The following is an 11652-nucleotide window of genomic DNA, read 5'->3' as shown; positions in this document are numbered from 1 at the left end:
AAGCACTGGAAGGGGCTCCCCACGGAGGTGGTGGAGTCCCCATCCCTGGAGGTATTTAAAAGAAGCATAGATGAGGTGCTTAGGGACATGGTTTAGTGGTGGGATGGTAGGGTTAGGTTAAGGGCTGGACTTGATGATCTTAAAGGTCTTTTCCAACCTAAATGATTCTGTGATTCTCCCCCTCGAGGGTTTTAATGGACACTGTGCCCATCTGACGGGCAGGCCATAATGGCATATAAAGTGAATTCATGTGATTTAGTAAGCACTAGGATTGCTGAAAAATACATCTGGGACAAGGTCCCATGGGTCTTGCTGCAAATCTATGCTCCTGGGGTCAGGACAAAATTCAGCCAACTGATTTACTATGTCCCAGGCAACACTGTACAGAACAGAAAGGCAAGAGACCACCTCCTTCAGAAACTGCATTTTCTGCTCTGCTGTACCAAGATTTTTGTGATGCTAAGTGCTAATTTCATGGTGTTAGTTCTGAGATACTGGTTAACATCAGTAGCATTCCTCCCTCGCCCACTGGCATCAGGAGCTGCAAGCCACTACCACAACACTTGTTTTCTCTGGTCAGTCTCTATACTACGGACTGGTTTGGCTCCCGCCTGCTGAGTAAGCAGTTGTGAGACCAACTCTCTCCTACAGTCTGCAACGGAGAAAATACTGTACTGCTTTGTTGCCCTGGGGTTCACCAGCAAATCCCACACTTTTTAACAAGCGCTGGAACCAGACCACCCAGACAACAATACAGTGTCTAGCTGAGTGTCTCGGGAAGTATTTGGACAGAGAGGTTTTGCTGGCCACCGAGGGTCACTGGCAAAGTCACCAACACACCAGCTCCGTGCAGAAATTAAGGTGGTAACAAACCCTCCTTAGAACAAGCACTGAAAGCATTTTGACCACTCGTACCACAAGGCATGCAAGGTCCAGCCCTGCTTTCATGGAAGTCAGCAGGAGAGGAAACAGATCCCAAAGCCACGCTTAACAAAAGACACAGAAGTCCCTCCTTCAAACAACACCCCAAGACTGCAGGCGGGATTAGTTCATGAACTCCTAGGGTATATCCCTGTCTACCTATACAGGCAAAACCCTAAAAGGTTTCAGTGACAAAAAAAAGTAAGGAAAGATCAAAGGCATCTGCGGACATCTCTCTGCACATCTTCCCCGCCCCACGACTGAAGACAGGGACGGGGAGCGATGCAGGGATGGTGTCAGAGTTATTGCCCAACGCTTTAATGGGGGCTGTTGCCTTGACTCCATCAAAAATACATTTGGCTGCGTATGGAGACAACGCAAGTGATTCACACCCTGCTCTTAGCACCGCCGAGATGAAAGCAAGGCACGGCTCAGGCTCGCCGCCTTCCTCAGATTTTGCTATTTTTACCGCAGGGCTTTCAGAAGGAACCATGGTTAAGCATAAATATATACCTTTGCTTTGGCCCTTTGGCGATTTTCTTGTTTGCAGATTTTTATCCCATAGGAGCTCCTCTTCCTGACAAGTGTCACACTCCAATAAGAGTTTAACTTCAGGGACTCCAAAATTCGCCAAAGTGACATGAAATATAGCCTGGCTGCAACGTGGAGAACAGAAGAACAGCTCTGAGTCTTCCCACCGGATTATGGGAGATCAGGCATCACAATGCCTCAAGGTTAGTTTGAGGATTTTCCATCAGATTTAAACACGCATTTTCTTGTAGATTACAACATCTCTGCTTGAAAATAAATTCCCCCGTACCTGGAAGCGCTACCGATGCTTCGGCAGCATTGTGTCCTAAACCTCTGCACATCAAAGCTGTCCCTGAGCGTGCCAACGCTGAGAAAGACAAAAAAAATTAAAAAAAAAAAAAAAAAAGAGTGGTAGCTTCCAGTTGCCTTTGCCACATGTGCGCCCGAGTTAAAACAGCAAGTTACCAATTAAACTATAAATTCACTGAAACTGAAAATCATCCACCCCAAAGCTTTTTTTTAGCAGGAATCGCGCTGCCAAGTTCAGCTGAGCTACCACATGCACGCCACCTGAAAATCCCATTCCCGCACACCTGCAGCCACCCTTCTTCAAAGCCACCATCACAGGCTTAGCTAAGACTGTGCCACAAGGTCAGCCTAAGAGGATTTTAGCCCCTTTTGCTAGGTTTCACATCTTCTAGTTTCAACGAGGTAACCTCCTACGGTTTAGCATGCCAATGGGAAAGCCTTGCTCCTATCCTGGGATGGAGCATTTTAGGGGTTACAGTAGAAGAGGGTAGACAGGGAGCTGAGTCCCAGCTTCCGGAAGGGGCCGTCCAAGGCCAAAGGGTAGTGCAGAAAGCCACCTGCAGCTGTGATCACCATGAAGTCACACCGAAACGCACATTAGGAAAAATTTCTTCACAGAAAGGGTTGTCAGGCTCTGAAATGAGCTGCCCAGGGAGATGGTCGAGTCCCCATCCCTGGAGGTATTTAAAAGAAGGGTAGATGAGGTGCTTAGGGACATGGTTTAGTGGTGAGATGGCAGGGTTAGTGTAACGGTTGGACTTGTGATCTTAAAGGTCTTTTCCAACCTAGACGATTCTATGATTCTCCCAGCTCTTAACTGTGGGACTTCAGGAGGAGAAGACCCCGAGAGGGCAGTGATGCTTTGCTGGAGGGCAGCCTGCCTCGGAGCTGCACGCAGCCTCCTCCCACACCCCCGCAGGACAGCGGGATCTTGTCCTGAACCTCCCAGTGACACCAACAGAGCCCATTAACCAGGACTCTGGTTCTCATCACGCTTCATCCAGCAACAGCATCTTGGAATTGCTTTTAGTTAAGACCATACCAGGTGGGTACTCCAAAGCATTTTCAGGTGTTTTGGAACAAGCCATTAAAAATAATGGCCTTGGGCAAAATTCACATGCTGCATGCAGCTGTGGGTTGTTGCGTTGGTGGATGTAAGCAGATTTTTGGAAGAATCACTTTGGTCACTCGGTGGCTCATTTGGTAATTGAAAAGCCCCCAAAAACGTGGTCTTCGGTTTCTAACGCATTTTACACAGTGTGCTTGAATGACTTGGTGAGGGATGCACATTTCAAACTGTTTTAAAAAAATAAATTCTCATTCTTAGAAATAAACACTTATAAAAAGCCTCTCAGAGCCCAAGTTTGGAGAATTGATATGAAGGAACATGCCAAGATACGCTTCCTCTGACACAGGAGTTTAGGGTAGATCCCACACCCAGCAACACAGGCACTAATTCGACTTCTTCGGAAGCAGGTTTTGGTTTTGTTTCTGACTGACAAAGTAAATATACAAAATTGCGATCTCTAAAGTAGCACTCAGGCTTTCTGAGTTAAATTTGCCTGGCCCAGAATACAATATCATTAAATGCTTTGCCTGCATTATAGTTTAATCTGGCAGCTGAAAAGCCATATTCCACGAGTAAGGGAAAGCTAATGCTGCTCTCTAAATCAATGCGTAGTCCTAAGGCCCCTCTCCTCGGTGAAAGAAAGAGTAAGTTGAAAATGAAGTTAAAAGCGGGGTTTATTTCCACACAGCAGCACGGCCCTGGTGAGCACTGGAGGCCTGCCACAGGCTGAAGGACAGCCAGGGCTCAGCAAACAGCAGCCACCATCGCCACCCTTCCAACCCCGCGTCAGGTGACCGGGTGTCCTCCCCGTCACGCAGACCTCCGCTCTGCTCGGACCTGCAAACGCGCACGGGTGGCGCCGAGAGCCAGCGGTGTTATTCCAACACCCACTCAGCACCCTCCAACTTCAGCTTGTACAAAACCCAAAGTAATATTAACCATACAAATATACATATCAATTAGACGAGGCTATGCATGATGATTTATTTTCATGTGGCTTCCCAGAAAGCAGCCTGCCGTTCTGCCTCAGAGAGCTGCTTCTTAAAAGCACTTCTCTTTTTGTCTCTTTCCAAGGCAGCAGTTAACTGCGGTCTGCCCGATGCTCACGCATTCAGGCAGGATCACATTTGGAGCAATTTAGCTTTTCTGCACGGATTTTCTCCTTCCAGGTGGGCGGTTTGAGTTTCACTGCACAAGAGCTTCAGGTGGGGCAAAAGACCAAATCTTGCCCTTGCAAGTCGGGGAGGGAGGGACGGGACCAACCACCACATCGTCCCTCTGTAGGTGCCATGAAATCAAGGGGGAAAAAGGAAGGACAGCTGGGGAGGGAGTTAGAAGGGAAAGGCTCTGGCAGTGGACAAGCCAACTTCAGAAGACCCAGGAGTCTCAGTGAGAACCTTGCACTTGCTTGAACCACCAGTCCACTTTCTTTTCCAAGGTCAGGCACTGTAAAGTTTAGCTGACTTCAGCTTCTAGAGCATTTTAAGCCATCATTTGGTGACAAAGGTGGTGTGCACTACAGCACTATTATTTCAAGAAAGAAAAAAAAAAAAAAAATAAATAAAAGAAGAAAGAGAACCAGATACCAGACTGTGCAAACAGCATCCATAGACCGCAAAGGGAAGAATGTGCCCTCAGCCTGAACTTCCTACCCCGGCCACTCCTGCCCCCATGAGAAGTGACATCTTTCTCCCAGAGCTCTCGCACTGCCGTGCTGCTGTACGACACAACCGTGCCCCAGGTATACGAGGACACCAGCTTTCCCCAAAGCTCCCGCTTTCTTGTGCTGGCTCACACAACCTCAGAACAGTTGTCAGCGTGCTAAAGCTGTATTTACGGTTTTAGAGTCCCCAACCACCTGAGCCCAGCTTCCCAAGTGTCCCAGTGTCCCCTCTGTTCCACCCGCAGCCAGCTGCATGAGCCGGGCTCGTGTGATGCCTGGCTTCCAGAAAACATCTTGCTCAGATTCAAGTCTCCCTGAGGAAAATTGACTGCTACAACTAATATTTTGTTCCAATGATTAATCATCTGCTCTGTGCATCTCTAATTCAATAAGCAGCTACATCACAACGAGCTGATGAAGTGACCTGAGCTGCCCAAACATCAACAGTGTCCCTAGGGCAGAATCCAGGTCAAATCTCATGTTACGATCTAGAGATCCAAGGCCATACTGTATTTTTTGCACTAAGCAATCTTCACAGAATGAAGGTGGATTCTCCCCTTGCAAAGCAAATCTCTGTGGAAGTCACAGACCCACCAGGCATCCTCTCCTTTCCCCAGGGAAAGTGTGTTTCCAGGAGGAAGAATTTAGTATGTTTAGGAAATAGCCAAGAGGAAGAAGTACAAGAAAACTATCTGTATCCAGCCACAGGATTCACGGCCTTGTGCAGATTGTTAAAGAACATTATTTTGAAAATGTTCTACTAGCTAGTTGTAAATCTTCACAAGCCTTCCTCCAAAGTAATTTTGTATTCGCCCCCCCAGGCCCCCAGAAAACTGACTGTAGATAATTTGTGGTTTGTAACAAGCTGCCTATGAAATAGAGACACTTTTCTCCTACGTGTTAAGCAGTCCTCCACTTTGCATTTTGGTGGGACAGCGGGATCTTGTCCTGAACCTCCCAGTGACACCAACAGAGCCCATTAACCAGGACTCTGGTTCTCATCACGCTTCATCCAGCAACAGCATCTTGGAATTGCTTTTAGTTAAGACCATACCAGGTGGGTACTCCAAAGCATTTTCAGGTGTTTTGGAACAAGCCATTAAAAATAATGGCCTTGGGCAAAATTCACATGCTGCATGCAGCTGTGGGTTGTTGCGTTGGTGGATGTAAGCAGATTTTTGGAAGAATCACTTTGGTCACTCGGTGGCTCATTTGGTAATTGAAAAGCCCCCAAAAACGTGGTCTTCGGTTTCTAACGCATTTTACACAGTGTGCTTGAATGACTTGGTGAGGGATGCACATTTCAAACTGTTTTAAAAAAATAAATTCTCATTCTTAGAAATAAACACTTATAAAAAGCCTCTCAGAGCCCAAGTTTGGAGAATTGATATGAAGGAACATGCCAAGATACGCTTCCTCTGACACAGGAGTTTAGGGTAGATCCCACACCCAGCAACACAGGCACTAATTCGACTTCTTCGGAAGCAGGTTTTGGTTTTGTTTCTGACTGACAAAGTAAATATACAAAATTGCGATCTCTAAAGTAGCACTCAGGCTTTCTGAGTTAAATTTGCCTGGCCCAGAATACAATATCATTAAATGCTTTGCCTGCATTATAGTTTAATCTGGCAGCTGAAAAGCCATATTCCACGAGTAAGGGAAAGCTAATGCTGCTCTCTAAATCAATGCGTAGTCCTAAGGCCCCTCTCCTCGGTGAAAGAAAGAATAAGTTGAAAATGAAGTTAAAAGCAGGGTTTATTTCCGGCCCCGGGGGGCCCGGGGGGCCCTGCCACAGGCTGAAGGACAGCGAGGGCTCAGCAAACGGCAGCCACCATCGCCACCCTTCCAACCCCGCGTCAGGTGACCGGGTGTCCTCCCCGTCACGCAGACCTCCGCTCTGCTCGGACCTGCAAACGCGCACGGGTGGCGCCGAGAGCCAGCGGTGTTATTCCAACACCCACTCAGCACCCTCCAACTTCAGCTTGTACAAAACCCAAAGTAATATTAACCATACAAATATACATATCAATTAGACGAGGCTATGCATGATGATTTATTTTCATGTGGCTTCCCAGAAAGCAGCCTGCCGTTCTGCCTCAGAGAGCTGCTTCTTAAAAGCACTTCTCTTTTTGTCTCTTTCCAAGGCAGCAGTTAACTGCGGTCTGCCCGATGCTCACGCATTCAGGCAGGATCACATTTGGAGCAATTTAGCTTTTCTGCACGGATTTTCTCCTTCCAGGTGGGCGGTTTGAGTTTCACTGCACAAGAGCTTCAGGTGGGGCAAAAGACCAAATCTTGCCCTTGCAAGTCGGGGAGGGAGGGACGGGACCAACCACCACATCGTCCCTCTGTAGGTGCCATGAAATCAAGGGGGAAAAAGGAAGGACAGCTGGGGAGGGAGTTAGAAGGGAAAGGCTCTGGCAGTGGACAAGCCAACTTCAGAAGACCCAGGAGTCTCAGTGAGAACCTTGCACTTGCTTGAACCACCAGTCCACTTTCTTTTCCAAGGTCAGGCACTGTAAAGTTTAGCTGATCTCAGCTTCTAGAGCATTTTAAGCCATCATTTGGTGACAAAGGTGGTGTGCACTACAGCACTATTATTTCAAGAAAGAAAAAAAAAAAAAATAAATAAAAGAAGAAAGAGAACCAGATACCAGACTGTGCAAACAGCATCCATAGACCGCAAAGGGAAGAATGTGCCCTCAGCCTGAACTTCCTACCCCGGCCACTCCTGCCCCCATGAGAAGTGACATCTTTCTCCCAGAGCTCTCGCACTGCCGTGCTGCTGTACGACACAACCGTGCCCCAGGTATACGAGGACACCAGCTTTCCCCAAAGCTCCCGCTTTCTTGTGCTGGCTCACACAACCTCAGAACAGTTGTCAGCGTGCTAAAGCTGTATTTACGGTTTTAGAGTCCCCAACCACCTGAGCCCAGCTTCCCAAGTGTCCCAGTGTCCCCTCTGTTCCACCCGCAGCCAGCTGCATGAGCCGGGCTCGTGTGATGCCTGGCTTCCAGAAAACATCTTGCTCAGATTCAAGTCTCCCTGAGGAAAATTGACTGCTACAACTAATATTTTGTTCCAATGATTAATCATCTGCTCTGTGCATCTCTAATTCAATAAGCAGCTACATCACAACGAGCTGATGAAGTGACCTGAGCTGCCCAAACATCAACAGTGTCCCTAGGGCAGAATCCAGGTCAAATCTCATGTTACGATCTAGAGATCCAAGGCCATACTGTATTTTTTGCACTAAGCAATCTTCACAGAATGAAGGTGGATTCTCCCCTTGCAAAGCAAATCTCTGTGGAAGTCACAGACCCACCAGGCATCCTCTCCTTTCCCCAGGGAAAGTGTGTTTCCAGGAGGAAGAATTTAGTATGTTTAGGAAATAGCCAAGAGGAAGAAGTACAAGAAAACTATCTGTATCCAGCCACAGGATTCACGGCCTTGTGCAGATTGTTAAAGAACATTATTTTGAAAATGTTCTACTAGCTAGTTGTAAATCTTCACAAGCCTTCCTCCAAAGTAATTTTGTATTCGCCCCCCCAGGCCCCCAGAAAACTGACTGTAGATAATTTGTGGTTTGTAACAAGCTGCCTATGAAATAGAGACACTTTTCTCCTACGTGTTAAGCAGTCCTCCACTTTGCATTTTGGTGTGGTGCAATGCTTATTTCGCTATCTAAAGTGGACAAGAAGTCTAAATGTCTCCAGCACTTGAAAGTTCAGTGAGGGTTTTTTTGGTTTGGTTTGGTTTAGGGGGTTGGGGTTTTTTTGTTTTGTTAAAAACCAAACCAAAACAAAAAAAAACCAAAAAAAACGAGCAACACCAAGCCAACACACAAACCCACTCCTTGGCACCGCCAGCCTCGCATGCCATGGTTTATAGCCTCTTACCTAAGAGTGTCATGACAGTCTTCATAAGCTTCACAGGGGTTCTCCTACGGCTAATGGATCCGCTAGTGTGCGATGACAGGACATTAGTTTTCCTCTGGACGTACATGTAGATTCTTATGTAAACCACCACCATAATGAAGAAGACGACTAGGTTTAAGACGCTCCAGAAGACCAGGTAACTTCTGCTGTAAATAGGCGCCAGGGATGAGCAGGCGGTAATGTCACAGAGGCAGTTCCAACCCAGGGTAGGAACAGCACCCATGAAAATAGCAATGGCCCAAATTGATATAATTAAAAAGGTGACTCTCTTCTTTGTGAGGTTACTGTGGATCTTCATCCGCATTATCGACATGTGCCGCTCAACAGCTATGACCAGGAGATTCACCAGGGAAGCTGTCAGGCTGGTATCCAGGAGACCCTGGCGCAAAAACCAGCGGTTAACAGTTAATGTCTTAGACACTGGGCCAGTGTTGAACATCAGGAAGACGTAGGCAATTCCAGCAAAAAAGTCTGCAGCAGCTAAGTTGGCCAGGAGATAGTAAAAGGGAAAATGAAACCTCTTGTTCTTGACCACAGCTGCTATGACCAATGAATTTGAAATGAAAATGAAGAGGCAGAAAAATGTCCCAAAACACAAAACGACAATAAGCTTTGGCCCTGTCCACTCATCTACTGTGTCAGTGTTTGTCTTGTTATAGAAGAAGTCCATGCGCTTATCATAGTAGCATTCGTTCATCCTGGATTAAAGCCCCTGCATCCTAGGAAGGAGGGGAAGGGAAAAAAAGAAAGAAGGATTAATAATCAACTACTGGTCCTGGCTTCAGTCACTGAACCTAACAGCTTTTGGGGGGCGGCAGGCAGGAAAGGGACAGGACAGGGACATGAGAGGGTATCTACTTGGAGGCCTTAAGTAAAAATTTATATTGTACAGAGTTAGGGCAGAAGAAGATGCTCTGTCCACTGGAGGACTGTAGTGCACAATGTTTGGATGAATCAGGAATTTTTAAAAGACTTCCCTGCTTACAAAAGCCCAGCACAGTCCCTTCGCACTAGCAGTCATCCTGTACGGGCCACCGAGTGGAAGTTAAGAGGTTAAAAGTCCCTTTCTGGAGGTCACAGAGGAAGTCTGAGCAACAGCCAAGCCATCCTTTCTGTGAAATCCCACGTTTGAGCCACAGCCCCATCATTATTTCCATTTCTCAATGTATCCAGTAAGGACAGGGAAGTATAAATCATAACTCTTCCATTTTACTGACTAAGCAATAAAAGGCCTATTACTGGAAAAATATTTTTTGGTTTTTCAATTACACATTAATAAAGGTAAAAAAGCATGTATATAAGATGCTACAGGCATATATATTCTTTGCACGTGCCTGTTATTTACTGCTGCAGGATTTAAGTAAAAGTGCTGAAAAGGGAAAAAATATATTCTACATATTTGACTGCTCTAAAGCCAGGGATTATTTTATTGGGCTGTCAAGCCAGAGCCCTGCAAGCACCACACAGCCCAATTATCTTCAAAACCAAAACACAGTTCCCTACCCAACCACAGGCTCAAGCAAGCCCCAGCAACAGCAGTAGTGCTGGGTTGTTTTTTTTTTTTTTCTTATACCCACTCAGCACTATTTTGGACACAGGGCTATTAAACATGATGGAAGGGGGAGTCTGCGTTCCAGATTACATCACACTTCAGCTACTCCGGTGAGGTCAATGTCAGCTGCCTTGGCAATTTTGCTGCCTTTATTCTGAACCAAACTGAACTCGAACTAATTTGCACAGGCAGACCCGACAGCCGTCACTCGTGGCGGCAAGCCCCCGCGCGGGGTCTCACAGCCGAGCGGGGAGAGCTTGCGTCCGATCGTCACCAGCCCTCACATTCGCCGTCAGTATCCAAATAAGGTTTTTAAATGATGACTTCATTAATTGATATTCTATAGCTTTAGCAAAACCTAGGAACCCAACCATGGCACAAGATCTGAACCACGGTAGATATTACACAGAGTGCCGGAGGGATAGACCGAGTGGGGCTGAAAAGAAAAAAAAAAAACAAAAAACCCAAACCTAGAAGTAGTGGTTACAGGCAGAAAGATACAAAAAAGCATAAGCTTTTCACCTCTGCAGCTAAAATTGATCACAGATAAAGATCAGGTTCGCTTGGTCTATTATTACCCTGTGGTTACTTATCAGTTCTCTCACATCTCCCCAGTGACTGGGAAGCAAATTAAGCAATCCCCAGCAGGCTGGCTAACGAGCCACAGTTATAGTAAGGGTTCCTTCCAAGTTTTAAGATAAAAAGGTTCACCTTCTGTCCCTGAAGTTATGCTACTTGTGTTGTTTCTCTCACGCAATATTTGTGTTATCTAAATTTAAACCAACTCGCACTATTCCATGATCAGGATTTTCAAAGTAATTTTTTTTTTTTTTTAATTTAATTTTTCTGAACTAGCTCCTTGGCCTTTTTGTCTTGGTTCCCACCCTACATCTAGTAGTCAATGTGAAAGCAGCCCACTTGATGTTGTCATCCATTCTATTACCCTCAAGAACCTCGACAGCCACTTCTTTTATAAAAGACTATGTTACTTAAAGCATCAAATTCAAGCACATACTCAGAACTAAGAACAATTTCTTAAGGACAAGAAGTGGAAGGAAACAAGTAAATCATCCCTTGTGCTGAAATACTACAGAGCATCCCTTCATCTAAAAATAAAAAAGCCTCAGCAACTCAGATCCGCTGTAAGGAGTCAACCGGAATCCAACGCCCACCGCTCCCTGCTCAGGGTGACACAGCAGAGCTGGGCAGTCAGTGCGTTCCCCATTCTCACCTAGGAGGTACCCAAAAGTCAAATTAAGTCTGTAAGCCACCAGAAGTCCCCGGGGAGCTGCAGACAACAGTGTGGGAACCCTGCCCAGACGAGATGGCTCTGCTCTTACCCACCAAGGCAGCAAAGGACTTGCTGAGCTCAACACGAAGCTTTTACAGAACAGCCCAGATGCCTGCAAATAGAAGCAGCGTTTCGGGCAAGAATGGCAGGGAAAAAAAAAAAAATCTGTGAAAATTATAGGGAAGGTTTTCTGAACATGTTGTATCTTACTGTGTAATCATCCCAACAGATGAATTGCTTTTACTTGCCGTGACAGAAGAGCAAAGAGATCTGCAGATATTTTTCCGCATCTTACCTGGAGAACAAGCTTAAAGAAATCCAAAATATCAACTATGAACGTATTCTAAGTACTTCAGCTTATTGAGATCCCATCCTCAT

At 46.1% G+C, this 11652-nt stretch overlaps 1 protein-coding gene across 1 annotated transcript in view; it reads right to left on the bottom strand.

Annotated features, from left to right (window-relative positions):
- Positions 1 to 11652, bottom strand: part of LPAR3 (lysophosphatidic acid receptor 3) — a 15382-nt gene that overhangs the window by 2446 nt on the left and 1284 nt on the right. Inside the window, exon 2 of the mRNA XM_009635085.2 lies at positions 8393 to 9150. Coding sequence (XP_009633380.1) covers positions 8393 to 9128 — 736 coding nt within the window. The 5' untranslated portion in view covers positions 9129 to 9150. The remainder of the gene's footprint in view (positions 1 to 8392; positions 9151 to 11652) is intronic.

The sequence above is a fragment of the Egretta garzetta genome, unplaced genomic scaffold, assembly GCF_000687185.1.
Source record: "Egretta garzetta isolate BGI_Z169 unplaced genomic scaffold, ASM68718v1 scaffold43, whole genome shotgun sequence".
In the NCBI taxonomy this organism is placed as follows: domain Eukaryota; kingdom Metazoa; phylum Chordata; class Aves; order Pelecaniformes; family Ardeidae; genus Egretta; species Egretta garzetta.
This window is presented reverse-complemented; position numbering and strand designations above follow the sequence as displayed.